Source organism: Ceratosolen solmsi, unplaced genomic scaffold, assembly GCF_000503995.2.
Source record: "Ceratosolen solmsi marchali unplaced genomic scaffold, CerSol_1.0 scaffold47, whole genome shotgun sequence".
NCBI classification, from domain to species: Eukaryota; Metazoa; Arthropoda; class Insecta; order Hymenoptera; family Agaonidae; genus Ceratosolen; species Ceratosolen solmsi.
In genome coordinates, this window is record NW_011948419.1 from 4,997,713 (window position 1) to 5,017,206 (window position 19,494).

The 19,494-nt window shown below is 23.4% G+C and overlaps 1 protein-coding gene across 1 annotated transcript; it reads left to right on the forward strand.

Annotated features, from left to right (window-relative positions):
• The first annotated feature begins 564 nt into the window (after positions 1-564).
• Positions 565-11,805, forward strand: LOC105360805 (zinc carboxypeptidase-like). The gene is made up of 7 exons (XM_011497806.1): positions 565-723; positions 973-1,479; positions 1,632-1,719; positions 2,414-2,616; positions 2,696-2,780; positions 3,246-3,441; positions 11,748-11,805. The coding sequence occupies exons 1-7, from the start codon at positions 565-567 to the stop codon at positions 11,803-11,805; spliced, it is 1,296 nt and encodes a 431-aa protein (XP_011496108.1).
• The last annotated feature ends 7,689 nt before the right edge of the window (positions 11,806-19,494 follow it).

Here is a 19,494-nt window from a genome sequence, read left to right on the forward strand (position 1 = left end):
TAGAGCTTCAATACTAAAAAAGTTATATAATTAACGATGAATTTTAGTTAAAATTAAATTTATTAAATTTTTTAAATTTCTATGACAATTTATCTAAATATAATAGAGATTATTGTTTAACGACAATTATACTTGATTTAATATCTAATATATAATTAAAAATACAATATATAATATTGATGAATATATATCTTATCTAAGTCAGCTGAATTTCTTAAGTTTGGTATATTTTATTATTTTTGTATGCACGAGTTAAATATAAAAAGTTAAATATAAATCAATTCTCATTGATGTAATAAATTAAAAATTTAAATAGTAAATACAAAATATCTGTAATTTAAAAATGTTTCTTAGCGCTTTTATAATAATTTAAATATTCATTTTAAACATCATACAGAGAATTATAATTGGCACGTTTATCATCTACAAAATTACAGCACTTTAATTTATAGCTAATTTTAATTTTTATTCAAAAATATTTTTCATCGAAATATATATATATTTATATATAATTTTATTAATTGTTTATGAATAAATAATCAAATATAAATTTCAAGAGTTAAGATGTTTCAACAAGGAGTCTATTTTTTGATAGCAACAATTATTATAAGCAGTCTAAACGCTCAAAAAGTTTCTTATAAAAATTACAAAGTTTATACATTTGAGACATCAACAAATGAACATAAAGCTGTGATTTTAAAATTAATTTACTCAGATAGTCAGGTAAGCACATAAAAATATTAATTTTAATATTGATTTATAATATTCAATAATTAATTAGTATCATATATTATTTATGAATTAGTTAGAAAATAACAATCAAAACAGAATAGGGAAAAATTTCAATTATTTATAAATTATATTTATATTCATACTACCTACAGTAAAATTACAAAGACAGTTCGGTTTTCGTTAGATTTCATAGATGATTAAGAAAAGAATTTAATAATAACTTTATGTTTTAAATTAAAGTATTTGCCTTGGAATGTTGTTCATCCAATGTCATTATTAGTTCCACCTAATAAAGTACAAGAAATCGAGACAGTAATGAAGGCATCTAACATTAAATATAAAATTACAATGAATGATGTGCAAGCTGTAATTGATAGTCAATCCAAAAAAGTGGGAGACAAAAATAAATTCGACTGGACACGTTATCACACATTAGATGAAATTAATAATTGGCTTGATAATCTTTCGAAAAAGTATCCAGGAAAAGCTGAAATCATTATTGCCGGACGTACATACGAGGGTAGACAAATTAAAGGTATCAAAATATCATTTAAAAAAAATAATCCTGGCGTTGTACTAGAGAGCGGTATGCATCCCAATGAATGGCTATCACCAGCCACCACAACTTATATAATCAACGAATTTTTGAATAGTAAAGACACAGAAATTCGTAAATTAGCTGAAACTTTTGATTGGTATATCTTTCCATCTCTAAATGCTGATGGTTATGTATATTCTCATACAACGGTAAGTTAATTTTCATTAATTTATAAAATCAATTAAAAATTTTTTAATGATTAACTTAACAATAAAAAATAAATTATAATTTCAAAATACATTGTGTGATAATGGTTTTATGTTCTTTGAATTCTAATGCAATTTTTATAATTTTTGTATAGGATCGGCTTTGGCGTAAAACTGTTTCACAAGGTAAAAGTAAATGCATTGGTGTTGATCTCAATCGAAACTGGGGTTATAAATGGGCCCGTAAGTTAAAACAGTATTAATTATTTTTTAATTTAAATTTCATATTACTTTAAAATTATTCATATAACAAAGTAGTTTAAATATTATTAGAAATATTTTATTACATTACATTATTCAGCATCAAATTTCGAATAGTCCGTTAAGATTAATTAATTATTTAATTAATTAATTAATTCAACTGAATAAATTATTATCTTAAGTCGTATGTAAAATTTGAACATCACTTAATATGATTTTGGCAAAAGAAATGATTGTGTATTTGTAATTTATAATTTATAAAGTAAAATTATTTATTTCTTACTTTAACAGATTTAATTTCTTTCTTTTAATATTATTATATAAATTGTATTAAATTTTTACCATTAAAGAGGATTTACGTTAATTATTATGAATAAATCAAATTAATTTATTAAAATTTTTATGAATTTAATCTTTGTATAATTAAAGATAAATATGCTTTTTTATTGAATTTATTATTATTTTATATTCAACCAAAATGATTTTAAAAATATCACTGTTTTTATGAAAATTTATACGATTTTGATTATATGTTTGCTACCTTTATAGTTGAAGTAAATATTTTAAATAAATATATATGACTTTCACTTAGAAACAGGAACATTTTAAAATAATTATATATCGAGTCACAAAATGATAGATTTTTCTAAATTTATTTTCCTTTTGTCTTTGAAAGCATGTACAATACCAAATTGTGAATGCTATACATTTTATGGAGGAACCAAAGCCTTTACCGAAATTGAAGCGATAACATTTTCTGAGTACATCAAATCCATTTCATCAAAAATATTTTGCTATATAACTTTTCATAATCTTGGTCAACGTCTTGTGATTCCATATGGATATTCATCTGAGCGCATGGATAACTATGAAGATGCTGTAAAAGCTTTCTTATTTATTTATTAAAAATTAAGAATTGATGTTGGTTAATAAGTATCTAACATAAGTTATTTTATAGATTTCGATTGGACAGAAAGCTGCTAATGCCATTTCTAAAAGATACGGTACCAAATTCATTGTTGGAAACTTCGCTGAAGCCTTTAGTAAGTGAAAAAAAACTTACCTATCTAATATGGAAATTAAACTATTGTTTACCTTCATCTAATATGTGTAAAACCATTTAATTTATATAACGTATATATAACACATATATATTATATTTATAATACATACGATCTATAAATTACATTATAAATATATATATATATATATAATTACGAAAAAAATTTTTAGATTTATTTATTATAATTTATTATATATCATAATTTTGATGTAATAACGTTTTAATGTATTATGGTTAATTTTTGTTATATTTATATTAAATTTATAAAATATAAAATATATTTTAAAATTTTAACAATTAATTATAATTTTTTTATATTATTTATTTGAAATTAAATTATTATATATATAAAAGCAATATTATAATATTACATTGAATTCGATTATTAAAAATATATTTTCAATAAAATAATTAAATAATCATTTTAAAACTTTTTATTTTCAAGCTGTTCTTCCTGGATCATCTATGGATTGGATGAAGGGTGAATTAAAAGTCCAATTGTCTTATAGTTATCTATTGCGTGATACGGGCGAATATGGATATCTAATGCCGCCAGAGCAGATAATTCCAAATTGCCAAGAAACTATGGATTCCCTGCTTGTTTTATTTGACGAAATGAAAAAATTTGGTTATCCAAAAAAATAAATAATTGTTTTAATTTTTAACTATTTAATATATTACATTTTGGATAAATAATTAGTATAATTTTAAAAATATTGTTATTGAGATAATAATTTGGTTTTATGGGATCTTCATTTTTATTATCATGAATATTAATTATATGTATTTATGTGACGTAATAATATATATATATATAGAGAGAGAGAGAGAGAGAGAGAAGTAATAATATATATATAAATAAATTCATTAATATTCTATACATTTTTTAATTATGCTTTGATTTTATATCCTAGTATTAAATAAAAATTTGATTGAATGGTAATGCATTGCTTTACAATTTAATTCAGTCATACATATTTTAATTATATTTTCAAATTCTCTAAAATTTAAAAACCACAACGCTATGGTTTTCAATACAATTTATTTATTAACATTTAATTCATTTAAGGCTATTTTCTCTATATTTTTTAAATAAAAATGTAAAATTGTACTATTTTTAAGTGTACTTTTTTAAAAAGTATTTTGTGAAATGAAAAAATACATTGTATAATGCCATAGTCATTTCTAATCGAATTATTTTTAAAAAATGCATTGTACATTTTAGAATAGATTACGTAAAATGTCAAAATATAAATTTTGTAATTTCTACTTCTTTGTATATATAAAATATTTTTTCATTTAAGAATTTAAATATAAACGTTGCAGTACATATATAACAAAGAATTGATTATTTGCACTTTTTAATTTAGTTTAATTTTCTACAACCATTAAAAAATATATGGATATAATTTAATTACCTATTATAATGTATTCTAAGTTTATTTCAATTTTTAATATTATGAATTTTAATATATATTAAAAAAGAAAATAATTTACTATTAAATTGAACTGAGAATTTTAATAAAATATCTAATGAGAGTTTCAATATTTTTTAAAAATACAGTTCTATATATTTTTTATAATAATAGTTTTAATTTTAAATTTGTGAATAGAAATTGTAAATTATTACTGAAAGTATATTTATATAATTATTTTACATTGTATGTATCAGAACAAACATACAAATGAATCATAAATCAGAACAAACAACAAATACACAGTATTTGTCAAAATATGTAGAGAATTGTTGCAGATATTTGCAGATAAATTTCCTTTTTAACTGTAAGAGTAAATAATAATTATTTAATGGATACTATTATGGTATGCAATTTTTTAATAAATTCAAAGCTAGATTTCCACAAATAATATTGACTGTTCTCGAATATACTCAACTAAACGTGGATCCGAGGCAGTATAAAAAGCATTATATCGTTGTTGACACCTTATTACCTTGGCTCCGAATTGTTCATTGGTGTATATAATACGCTATGTTTCCTTTGATCGGAACACAGATCCTCTATCTAAAAGACACCCAGTTACAGCCAAGACAAACTTTAAATGCTTGCTAAGCAAACATTTGAAATTAGTTGTATTATTCGGTTCAAGTACTCGAGAGAAAACAAATAATGATACTAAAGAATGAAACACTAAGTAAGTCAATGTCTCATCATTTAAGATATTCTCCTGGATAAATAAATAAATAAATAAATAAATAGATATATAATATATATATATATATATATATATATATATATATATATATATTACTTTTGATTTTAAGAATAATTTTCTATTTTATATTTGTCAAATCATATAATTTTTGTATATAATTTTTATATAAGCAATAATATTTTACTATCAATACAAATATCATAACTTCGAAAAGCCGATGTCTACATCAGTAATAAAAAATTTTAAATAAACTTCACTTAGCATGAATTATATAAAATATTCCTTCAATTATTATAATAAAGATAAATAGTTATTATTCCGATAACTATTTGTGATAACTTATATATATTTTTTAATTGGTACTGAATATTTGAAAATTTGCTACATTATATAAGACTAGATTTAGATAAATTTGGAAACAATGTAGACATATTCTTATAGTAGGAATGTAAACAAAATTAATTCATATTTTAACTGATTTTATATTAGTATCAGATGAGTTTCCAACTCTAGTCTATTCAGACAATTGTTCTTCTCCTATGTTCAATCAATATATCTATTACTTTAAATAGTTGTTGCAATTAAATAAATTCCAAATTTTAAAATCAAGCAATAATCATCTTTGATTATTAGTGTACATGCAATAAGCTTATATATATTTAGCTATATTAGTTGTTCATTACGCCTAATTTTTTCTATTTGTGCTAAAATGTGCATATATAAGTTTTTAAAAGAATAGACCGCTAAGTCTCATTGTGTTGCTTTGTAATTAGTATTTAAAATTTTCTATAAAAACACATACTTACATTTTTAGTTACACTGATTAGCTATGTTAGAAATGAAAAAGTAAGTACCTCTTATTTTACTAGATAAATAGAATTGAAAATTTCTATTAAAATGCGAATTACTTATATAAAATTATATTTTATTACAATACATAAATATATATATAATTTTGATTAAATATAGGAATGTTTGAAAGTTATATAATAATAATGAAAAATTTATAATTTTTACTAAGTTTTGAATTTCGAATAATGAATTTCTACAGTTTAAGATGTCAAAAGTTCATTTTATATAGACAAATAAATTATTTTTTAAATACAGGTGAAAACCTTATCCTATTAGAAACATTTAATTGCAAAAAATTATTTACAGTATCTAAATTTACAGTATATTTACTTCCGACGCACGTTTATAAAAAATATAAATATAAAAGTTCCATTTTTTTAATTATATTCAAATAATTATTTAATTTGCTGCAAATTTAAAATATGACATTTCCAAAACTAAAAAAATTAAACCCTTTTAACGTTTCATATTTTAAGAATAAAGTATTTCATATTTAATTTACTCTATTGATAGAGAAATTATTTGTTATATATCAAAATGGTTTTATACAGAATAGAAATTTACTTTAAGTAAATCAAACGTATATTTATACCGAGCGATTTAAATTTTATGATTCATTCGGAATGGATGAAAATTTACTTAAAATGAAGTGTTTGAAGATAAAAACCTTGAGTAAAATACATCAAAATATTTATATTATGAAAAAATATTTAAAATTAGTATAAAAAATTATTACGATTTCGAAATAAAAATGCTATAATTCTTACATATTTAGAATATAATTTTAGCTTACGTAAAGTAATTAACCATTTTAAAATTAAGTTTATAAAAGTTAAAAGCATTTATGGATTGTTTAAATATATTATATTTTTACAAATTGAATCAATTGGGTATTTCAACAAAATGTTTAAGTCAACGACAATTATATATATTGAGATTATAACAAGTTTCAAAATTGAAAAATAATACAAATCATTGCAATTCTATAAATTTATATTAAATTGTAAAATGAGTCTTACAATAATATAAAATAAATAACGTGTAATTCATTTTCATAGATCTTACTTCGGAAGTTTTACTAATGAAATACTACTAAAAAATATTTTACTAATAAAATTTTACTAATGAACTTGTATATCAGCGAATAAAAATGCAGTTTTTGTAGAAAAACTCATAATTTACAAGAATTCAAATTTATTATACTATAATTTATTATACTCATACAAATTGTATGTATGAGTATATAAAAATGTATCATAATCCATTTGCAGTGAATTCGGATATTAATAAAATTTTCTTTTCTTTTATCTTTTCAAGAATTAATAACTTATATCATGTTTAAATCAATTTAAATATTAAAAATTTGAAGAAAAAAAGAAAAACCAAAAAGTTATTAAAATATAAAGCATATTATTTAATAATTAGATTATTAAATAATTAGCATTATTTTGTTAATTTCTATAAAAATAGTTGACAATTTTTATTACATATTGATATAATTAAAAATATTTACAGATTTATTTAGAAATATTTACGAATAGTTTTGTCTTTTAACTATTAATGAACTTTAAAGAATAAGTTATAGGTTACACAATTTTATAGGTTACACAATATTTCTGTAGTTATAAACGATTGAAAATATAGTATTAAATATATTGTTTATACTTCGATAAATAATGTAGTTTCTGAAAAATAATTTTTCCTGTGTTAATTTAATTATATCAATATGACAATTATAAAACTATTATTTTTATTGTAAAAAGATCATAATAATTAAATTATTAAAGCGAAATGCAGGAAATTAGGATAGAAAGCTTTATTATATAGCCAGTTTTGAGGTAGAATGAAGATCTATAAAAGTTCAATTCCTTTAAAAAGAAAGGAAATTGTGGAAAGAAAAGAAAAAGACGGAGGCTAGAGAAAAGCTAAAAGCCGAATTATTTACAAGAAAGATTCTCAGTAGCCTTTTCGCGGTGGATCTTAGTCTATTCTCAGCGTTAGCCGGGCGTATCTACTTATCGCCATAGCGGGACTACAACCCTCGGCAGAACAGTCCAAGCACATCACAAAAGATTTGGAGAAGTTGCGGCTGAACAAACAGTACGCGCACGTTCCTTCTCCCTGCAGATTCTCTCTCTCTTGTTCTATTCCTTTCTCTTTCTCGTTCGGTTGCCCTTGGTGCTATTCTTTGTTTACTTTGGTTTTAATACATCAGTGCGTACACCTCGAACCATCTCTTGCACGTATAATTAGGTCGTTTGGTACATAATCGTTTTTCAATTTGGGCCACTACGATAATCAGGTTTAAATTGATGTAATAGTCTTATATATCTATGTTACATGTCTTATTATGCCACTCTTTTTGAATAAACTCGTAATTTCTGAATACATGTTAATAGTATATATTCTAATAGTGTTATCAATAAGTTATATTTTATTGTTATGAATATTTAAAATTTACTATTTATTTTATATTTCTTTTATTTTTTAGTTCAGAATTTTATACTATCTGATATGAAACTTACTTGAAAAAGTTATTATTTTACTCTAAATTTGGAATATTAATTTTATATTTAAATGTCTATTATTGATTATTTTTTAAATTATTTATAATATTTAATTTACAAAATAGTAAGTTTATATATTTTTATTTTTGTTAGTATAAACTAATTGCAACAAAGTATTAATACATTGTAAGATTCAATTATTCAAATTATACCTCAATAAATCGAAACAATAACTCATTTACTTTTATAAATAAATTCTGTATAGTGCATTTTCAGCAAATAAAGAATGAATATTTAAAATATATAATATTTATTTGTAAATCAAAATGAAAATGAATAGTGTATGAAATGAATGAGATATAGAATAAATAAATAAATAAATAAAAAGAATACAAAATGAAAAAGAATCAGTAGTAAAAATAGACTGTATCGAAATGAGATTCTTAATCAATAAAATACAACATAAGATTTATGTTTAATTGTAAAAAATATGTTTTACAATAAACTGCGTATAGAAATGATTAACTAGAAGGTACATTCGCAAAAATTGCAAATGAGCATATGGGAAGTATTTTTAATGAGATTTCGGCGAAAATGAATGCAAATGAGCATATGGGAAGTATTTTTAATGAGATTTCGGCGAATTGACATCGAACATTGCTATATGTGTATGGTAGGTTTGTGCTCAGAGCTCTCTCAAAAACACTCAATGTCTGCATGGAAACGAGGCTGTTGTTATTTTACGGGGAAGCACAGATACGCGGTTGAGGCCAAATCAGCGAGAATGAGTTAAACCGATTTACACATTGAGTGCACCATTGCTTTTAGTCCATCTCATTTTAACGCTCGTCTTTTTTATAACGATCTCTCTATCGATTTTTGTTTATATCACGAAAGAGGAAAAAGGTAGTTTTAGCTCGTAGATAGTGCATTGGATTACTATTTGTATAAAGTTTTTAATAAAGGTGACAAAAAGTATTTTTGATTTTCTGTATACATGATAATGTTTCATGATTACATTAATATTTTCAAATAATATTTTCAAATTTGCATATCCTGACTCATGTTTGAATATTTAAATGAAGTTATGTCAAGAATCAATACAGTGAGGATCATATATATCGATTTATATTGTTTATGAAAAATAAAACGAAAAATACTATATTTTATTAATACAAATGAACATTCATACAAACGTAAAACACAATACACACACGCGCGCGCGCGCGCTTATATGTATATATATATATATATATAGAGTAATACATGCATACTTACACATTCATATCATACACATACATAAATATAAATACATATATATATATATATATAGTTAATATTCGAAAATAAATTATTTCACAATAGACATTTTGAAAATTCCTTTTTTCCCATCGACTTTTCTTCTCCTTTTCATTTACACATGGGGAGAAAAGAAGTACTAAACATACAACATGTGTGTGGTGGAGAAGTTCCACGAAATACGTCGCGGCGGTAGGTTACGTCTTGTCTTACGCTTCATTCTCGTAAGACGTTCCATGTCTTCTTATGTGAAACTCAATATTTTTCGTTTTTCTTATTCTAGTCTATGTCTAGTTAGTAATTTCGTATAATACAACATCCTTTATTACTCTTTGAAATTACTTTTTTTTATTGTCTATATTATTTTATAACGAAATAAAAAGTTTTAATAATTATATTTATAGATAATGATTAACTATAGCAGAGCTTAGTGGATTGATTTTTTTACTCTATCTATTAGTAAGTATATCTATGAAGATATTTTCAGCTAAATGAATCAGATATAATAAAAGACTATTTAATTACATTATTAAAAAATTTATTTAAAAATAAGATATCCGATTTCGTAGTACCGATTGAGATGTTATATTAATTAAGCGGTATTTTAACATTTTTAATTGAAATAAATGATTTTATTCAATATGTCGAATAAATAACTTACAACACTTTTGAACGTTAGTTATAATTATTGAAAAATCCACACCCGTAGGAAATGTCATGTTCGATTGAAAAATGTCAATACCTCTCTTGTAACCTAATCCCTAAAAATCACAGGCAAGCGCTGTCATAAGCTTTGTCAGTCTTACCGAGTACTCGACATTCGAACAAAACATCTCGTATTATTATAAAACGCGATGGAAAAGCGCGTTGCTCGTGCTTCTGCATCATCGAAAGACCACTTCGGCGACTCAGCGATTAGGTCTTACTGAAGCACCTGCGCGAAGTAGCTGTGAGAAGGGAAAATCGCTCCAAAAGTCCAAGACAAGTAGGTCCAGTATCCCGTTAAGGGGTGTGCTGAATGTTGTCTTAGGTGCGGGAGTAAACACAGCGCCAGGAATCGAGGAATAATGACGCGCAGCTTCGCGAATCTCTCTGATGCACTTTTGAGAACGGACGTCGGCTCTAAAACTTATTCTCTGCTCTTCCTTCTTTTTTCGCCTGTCTTTCTTCTCTGATACCAACTGTCGGAGGGCGAAAGTGCGCCAGGAAATGTCAGGCACGAATGGCGTGCATAAACATTCCTTTATGGAATTGTCGTGACTCGTTCTATGGCTTAACGAACCTACATCGTGAATAACGTGTTTGAACTTACTCTGATCTCGTGGGTAAAATTCACAAATCTCACAAGCTTTAGTTTTAACATGAATACAATGAATATTACAATGAATTGACATTTAAAATTTTTTTTTTAAGATCTATAGTATGAATTTTATAATTTTAAGAAAATTATATATAAACCAATGCTTTCTTATTTCAATTAATTCTTAAATGGATAGCATAATAAATATTTTATTGGTGATATTAATTTTCTTCATCTACAATAGAGTTTAAAATGTAATAAATCTAAATCATAATTAATTATATTAAATAATAAAAAATAAATTTCAAATTATAATAAGCAACTACATAAACAAGAAAAATACTGTTAATAACATTTTTATATTATTTTATATTTTATATGTATTTTATTTATTACAAGATATTCTATAATATTATAGTTCATATTAATTTTGTATATTACTTTTTTTTGTAATGAAGAGATATCTTATTACATAATTTTTTATATTAATTCAAATTTTATATATTTTAAAATATTTATTTAAATGATAATTCATAATAAATTATATGTATATATTTCAATAATAAAATTAAAAATGTTATGTATATCTCTGTACTTGGATAAAATAACATTTTTTTTCAACATTTCTTACTAATTTATAACTTCAATATTTTCTATTGTTTTACGTACATTTTGATTTCTCAAAAAACTTTCACTTTTACAATAACTTATCATATGAGTAAAATACTTTTTTTAATATAAAAAATATAAATACAATCCCCAAATAATATAAAGCATCATTTTATCCCAACACTACATATCCGTATATCTTAAACAGGTTCCCCGAGATTCCAGAAATTCTTAATATAAACCGAAGACTGACAACTTCCGGATGATTTATGAGTCACGTAAATGTCTAGCCTTTGCGCTGATTTTCAGCACCCCCTACTACACTACTTGATATTGATCATAGTTTCAGAAGTAGGTTTATAAATTTTACTCCAAAAGGCTACTGTTTTGCATTTTGAAAGTTTTCGAGTTTGATAAGATTTCCTCAAGTAAATGCTTATGATGTTGAGGCACCATATTTGTGGGACGGGGTTCAGAACTAAAGAGAAGGTGAGTGGGGGGAGAATTTATAATAAATTTGCTTCGGCTCGCTAAGCTGCAACAACAGAGAGCGCGTATGAATTAAGTGGGAACGCTTGGGTAAACAGCTCGAATTAGGCGCGTTTCTTCGACCCCAACCCCCAAGAGACGCGCCCGCGTCATTCCTCTTGCAATACGATGCGTATTAAAGGGACGATGAGGCGATGAAAGGAAGTTACGACTTTTGCACGCATTTTTCTCCTGTCGTCATCCCTCTTGATGCATAGCGCATACATCGGCACCTATATATTTGAGAAAAGCAAGGGCATATACTTTTATGGAAAGGAAAGTACGATAGAATATCTTATATCGCTGCTATAAATTGCAAGATCTGACGCCAGAAATACATGCGAATTATATTTGATGTTGTTGCTTAGACTGCTAATTTATACTGTAAGTTAAAAAATTATATTTTTCATTTTTACTTGAAAAAAACATGCTCGATACCTTAATGTTAGTAACAGTCACAGGATTCTATCTTTTGATATATAACTTAAAGGTAATGATATAAACATTTGTCAATTTATAGGAATTTTTGGGAAAAATTTTTGGGAAATGATGTTCATAAAATAATTTAATTGCTATAATTTATTTATTTTGATAAGACAACATTATATAATTTTAAGAAGATAAATAGAAATTTCATATCTTACTAAATGAAATTAGAATTTCGAATTTATTTTTAACTTTGATACTTAATAGAGAACTTAATAAAATTTGATGTTTCAATAAATTAAGAGATTTAAATATTTCATAACAACATATTTTTGTTTATTTTAAGAATTTAAAGAATTGTTTAATGTTAACAAACTAATTTGTTATATTTAATATACTTTGTCAAAAATTAAAAACATAAAAAAAGATGGTAATAAATTTTAAATAGAAAAAGTAGGACTAAATGCATGTATTTGAAAGAAAATTCTTCGTTTACTCTGTAGAGTGTCTTCATAGCGACCAATTAATAAATATATATCTTTCGATTATTTTGTTATTAATACATGTAGTATAATTTTTTGCTATTATTGACATTTAATATAATATGTATTATACTTTAAAAAATATATTAAATCAATGCTAAAATTAAGAACAGAAGTTGTTTAAGGAATCATTATTCCTAAATTTTGAAATGAAAACGTGAAATATTAATATTATTAGCAACACAAAGAAAGAAAAGTAATTAAGCTAAGAAACCAACAAATGCACGAATAAAATTTATAATAGAAAATACAAAAGAGTTTAAATAGAACATCACTTTTAGTGGTACGTAGCTGTCGAAGTAAGGATGAGGCGAAAAAAAAGTTTTTTGATACCATCTCAATAGCTCTAAACCCCGAAATCTTCCTGTTATACAATTGAAAAATAAATTATATTATCGAACGATAAAAGCACACAAAGTGCATTGGCTACGCAGAGCATCTTTCAATTGTCACATCGCACGACAATACAATGAACTGGGATATAGGCATTATTCTGACTACGGAGCCTCTTTATTAGCTGACAAAAAAGACGAAGATGCACGATATAGGGCGTTTAAGATCTGCTCGTTTCTTTTACCTGTCACAAGCGAGTTATCCTCGCTCGGCACGCAAACTCCAGTGTTTATCTGTACCGTTTCATGCTCGATATAACCGTGTTGTTTAATAGGCACGCGGTTGAAAGCTCTAAATAAGTAAATACATCCTTCATGATTTTTTTTATTTGGTTCGCTAGGTTAAGCCTAGATTTCTCTTTATATCATTTTACACTTTGTAAATGTAAATTATAATTGAATGCGTAGAGCCACTATTTGTATCTCTTTCTTTATCTTCCTCTTTTTTGGATTAAAACTCATAAAATTATCACTAATGTAAATACACAAACTTTAATAAAATATTATTAATATTTAAATAAATATAAATATAAATAATACTTGTCCCTGTATTTGCATATGTGCTCGTGCGTACATGTATTTTTAACCGTAATTCAATTTCATTTATATTTTGAAATTTATGCAACATTTATTTTATTGCTTAAGAAGTGTTATATAATAATATATCAACAATAAAATATTTTAATAAAAATCCGAAACTAACATTATAATTAAAAAAAAATTATTTTCCTTGAACGTTTTGATTCATTCTAAAATAAAAGTAAAATCAGGAGTATTTACTAATATCAAATAGAAAGTTAAAAAGATGATCTTAAAATATTAAAATACTTTTCCACATTTTGCTATTCCTTAGAATTGCTTACAATCACTGATACACTAATAAGTGTAATAATATAATAATTAAAAAAAATTAATAATATAATAATATTTAAATAAGAATAAAAATGCCATTAGAGAACAAATAATATAATAATAATAAAAAAAAAAATATATATATATATACATATATATGTTAAAACATTAATTTCTATACTATTTTTATGATGCTAGATATTATCATAATTGTTGTTATATTTCAATTGCTTTATATGAATATACATTCTACAAGAATTAATTAATTTAAAAATCTTGTGATTAATTTTTAATTTCATAATATTTAACCAACTATCAATTTTTAACGGAATTTAAAAATATTATTATTATAAGATTAGCTATTTTGTACAAATTCAATAAAAAATAATCCTATATAGTCAACCATATTTAAAATAACATATTATATATTTTATATGATATTTTATATAAAGCAATAGAATATACTATCCATTAAAGACATACGGTTCTGCTCATTTGTAAATTTTTGTTAGACATGGATTCTATGAATTTAAGAACCAATTCTAATATTATATTACGAATCATATAAATAATGATGTTAATATAAACAGTTTATAAAAATAGTTAATTTATGTAATATAATATAATAACAAATATAATAAAAAATAGTTGTTTTTTAACGTTGGAATTATAACTTTTTTCTCTTTAAATTAATAAAAAATAAAATAAGTAATTAAATTTCCATGAATTTCTACAGAATTTTTAATAAGTCTTTAGAAAAATGTAACTTTTATACATATTTTTGTATGGGCTTTATTTATTTGAACTTCAATTCTATATCAATCAAGCTATTAAAAAACAAGAAAACCATATCTCGGTCGATAAATCTTTTGAAGAAAATTCATAACTGCTACCACGAGAACATCGGTTAACGTACAACAAAACCGAAGAAAATATTATTCTGTCGACGATAAGCATGAGCGTAACAGTTACGAGCATATTTTTTCAAGGCACGATACACAAACAGGCGCGCATCAGGATTGTGCTATACCTTCGAAGTGTGGCCTACATGAGAAAAAAGAAATCTCTTCTACCGGCAGTTTCCTTTGTCGATTTTTTTCCTTCTCAATCACGGGAGCGTTGCGTAATGTGATCACAGAAAGAAGAAAAAAAAGAAAAAAGGAGCAATGTAGTAGTTCAAAGATGACGAGCGCACTTGTCGATCAGACAACCGTACCTACGTGTGACGATCGAGCAGTTGCCCTCACCACTGAATTCTTGATAGATAATCGGTCTTGCGAAGATAGCTTCATCGTTTCGATTGTGTACAATTTAATAAAAATCTCTGCTTCGTTGTGTATTAACTCAATTCAATCTTTTAAGTAAGAATTCTTTCAATATGCTTCAGATAAACTTTCAAAACAAACGTGCCAAAATAACAAAAATTTCTATTTTGACGAGTAGATAAAAGCAGTTTATAGAAAATTAAATTTTATGATAAGAGTGAATATATATTTAATTTTTTAATCTTATAATTATATTTAATAATTCAGATATGATACCTACACACGATAAAAATATATTGTTTTAAAATATAATTTTGAATTTTCAAAAAGAATTACATTTTTTATTTTGTTATTAATTAATGTTGTTTTATTAACTTACAAAAAAATTGCTAATCAATTCTCCTATTAAACATATAAAGTTTTGATGATGTTGTAAATAGTCTGAAAAATAATTAAATATTATATTAATATAAATACATTCTAATTTAAATATAATATTCCCTAATGTAATTTCTCATAATCATTATTTCACTTTATTATATTTAATTGAATTATATAATCAAATATATTTTATGCATTTTTATGTATTTGAAGTGATAAATTAATGAAACAAATTTGGCTCTAATGTCTAAATAATTAATAATATTTGATGACTCACAAATAATATATAAAAATAATATTTAAATAATAAAATAATTTTCGTATTCATCATATTGTAATTATTTATATGAAATAATTTAACTTGGTTAAAATATTTATTACTATTTTAATACTATACTATAAAACACGGTATACGATTAATTTATATTTTACACATACTAAATTAAAATCAACGAAACAGTAAATTTTTAAATACTTGCTTTTTTTAAACAACTTTTGAAAGACTTTAAAATATTATTATTTTTTATGATTGTTAGTTAAAACATGATATTTTATAATTTTCAGTATAATTACTTAACAATGGAAGTATTTTTCAATTTAATCTAATTAAAGTAACTTGATAATAATAAGGTTTAAATACTTAAAGCGGTTAACTAAGAGCTAAAATATTCAACTCAATAAAATAATTTACTAGAAAATTCTGAAAAGAAATTAAACTAATCTTAATAATCATAATTATATTATTTAACTATTTAATTATAATTTTATTATTTCATCCAGTAAGAATCTCTTGAAGGCATTATATGATTTACAGGTGAATTATACTCAAGTCGTTCCTCTAAATATATTATTTCTGTGAATCAACCACAGTACTGTTTATCTATATACATATTCGATGAACTAAATGGCAGCCACTGAGCTTAAAGATTACTGACTATTCTTTTTTTTCTACTTCTTTCTCTCTCTCTCTCTCTCTCTCTCTCTCTCTCTCATTTCATCTCTATCATATACTCGATTTCATTCCGAAATAATGTTTAGGCTGCAACTACCTCACTCAAATGGCATATAATACATCTTTATATTTTCAATAAAATGTATGTGCAAACGTGGTAAAACATAATCTTTATAGATAAATTATAAGCGGTAAACCTTCTTATACCTACATAATTTTGAATAGATAGTAGGTTATCAGTACATTTTTTGTTAATTTATCGTCTATAATGCAAGTTCTTCACAAATTGAATTAATCAATAACAGGTATTTTTTAGACTAATTTCCTTACATCTTATTCTTTTCTATGAATATATATTTTTTTAATAAACTCCAATTTTACTTATTAATAGTAGTTTTTTATTTTTAGTTGTCTTTTTAGTTGTTTATTAAAAAAGTTAAAAATTCAATTGTTATGTATAGGTATTTTAATAATTGATAATTAATTTGTTCAACATCGAATTCCTTGCTTAATATCTTCAAAATTATATTGATTATTTTTATATACATAAAATAGTAATTTTAATTTACATTTTAATCATTTGCATTATTATCATTTTAACTATTATAAATATAAATCTTTACAAAAAATAGTTGCTTTAAAATATTAGATTAGTATATTCAAATAAACTTTTTTACTAAATTACATTTTATACAATTTCAAATTTTTAATTCTTCTACTGATATTGTAAATATGCAATTTTAATAAGAATGACCATAATTTATAAAAAATTAATATCATTAGACCAAAAATATAATAAATATTAATTGAAAGACTTTAGGAACAATTATAACATAATTACAATTTCTTTTATATACCACTTATGGTATATAAATATATGTATGTTTATATACCTTATATACTGTATCAAGTAATTTCAAATATTTTTTAGCTGCCAAATATAATTAAATATTATTTGTTGTTATTTTTATGATAAAAAATAGGAATTACCGATAGTAGATGAAATTTCAGGAGTGATAGAGAGCAAATATATCGAGGTTATGTAGTACGTGCAATATCACATCGAAGAAGGACGCGCGAATGTGTTGCCACAGTGTGAAAAATAATTTCTTGCCGTCGATACATGTGCCTCGTGAATGCGGGGATGAGTTAACAAAATATTATTCGAGGGATTTGTAGAGGGGCTGTGGCAGTAGCTTTCCAGCCTCATATGTGATATGCATTAGGAATTTCTCTTTCAATTTCCGTTCTCTCTCTTTCATCCTTCGACCTCACATTGACTCTATTTTATTATATAACCCTATTACTCATTTTCACGCATACCAACTATTATTATAACACATTTTATAATGAAAATGTATACTATAAAATAAATTATTTATGCTCTTGTATATATTATTAATTTAAAATAAATAATATTATATACATTATAGTTATGTATGACTTTTTTGTTGATAAAAATGTTTAAATCTCACTTTTTCATAGAAAATAATATTATTTACAAATAAATGTTTATTTGAAAATTTCTTAAAACTTATTTAACTAAACATAATTTGCATTTACATTTTTTAATATCTAAATTGAAGATATAATTTAAATCTCAATCATTCACAGAATACAATATATAATAAATTTTATATTTTAAATAATTTCTAAATAAATTTTCATAAATAACATCAGTTGGGTATTAATTTACAATCTAATGAACAAACAAACATCTAATGAACAACATTCGCATTATTAAATGTATACAGTAATTATAAGTATTTGTGTATTATTATTTATATATTATTAATTCATATATAGTTTCATTTCTGATAAATTTTTGATAAGCCTTAATAAAATTAAAATTTAATATTAAAATGATTGTTTCTTAACAACTTTTTGGTATTATGAATTATACCGATTAAAATTTTTAATTACATTCTAAAGATAATTGATATATGTTATTGAAAGTATACATAATCTTGAAAAAAGAATATACTGCAGTATTATTATTTGATATTCTTAATCACTGATTCCGTGTAAAAATAGTAATTAATAAAATTTAAAAGAATACAAGGATAGTTATAAAGTAAGTATTTATGTTATATATTTTGAAATAAATATTAGAATTCCTAATTATATGAGTATTACTAATATAAAATGTTCATTTCAATATCATGTATAATTTCCAAATATTATGTACAATTAACTTTACTTTTACTGACATACGTATTAATTAAAATTTTTAATATATTTTTATTTTGTATTATCAGAAATTCAATATTTTAATTAATATTTGAAAATATATATAAATTAAGGGGAAATTTTTCATAATATAAATTTAATAATGAAGCAAAACAATGTTTAAATGATAAAATTTTTAAATTAATATTTAAAAAATTAAAAAAGGAACGTTATTTATAACAATAGATAGAGATTTTCTTAAATTTCTAAAATAAACATCAATATATTTTATATTAAATATGAATTTATCAAATGTATTTTAAAAAATAATATATGTTTTATGTTTTAATGTTTTATGTGACATTTCTACATAATTCATAAATATAAAAGTCTAAATGATTCATATAATATTTTCTATATAAATAAAAAGAGTAATCTTTTTATTAAT

Bases quoted from the DNA above. Each gene is read 5' to 3' on its own strand.
- LOC105360805 (XM_011497806.1), top strand. From the start codon at position 565: ATGTTTCAACAAGGAGTCTATTTTTTGATAGCAACAATTATTATAAGC. The intron at 724-972 runs GTAAGCACATAA...TTTAAATTAAAG, and splicing joins TAATTTACTCAGATAGTCAG to TATTTGCCTTGGAATGTTGT. The intron at 3,442-11,747 runs ATAAATAATTGT...TATCTTAAACAG, and splicing joins AAATTTGGTTATCCAAAAAA to GTTCCCCGAGATTCCAGAAA.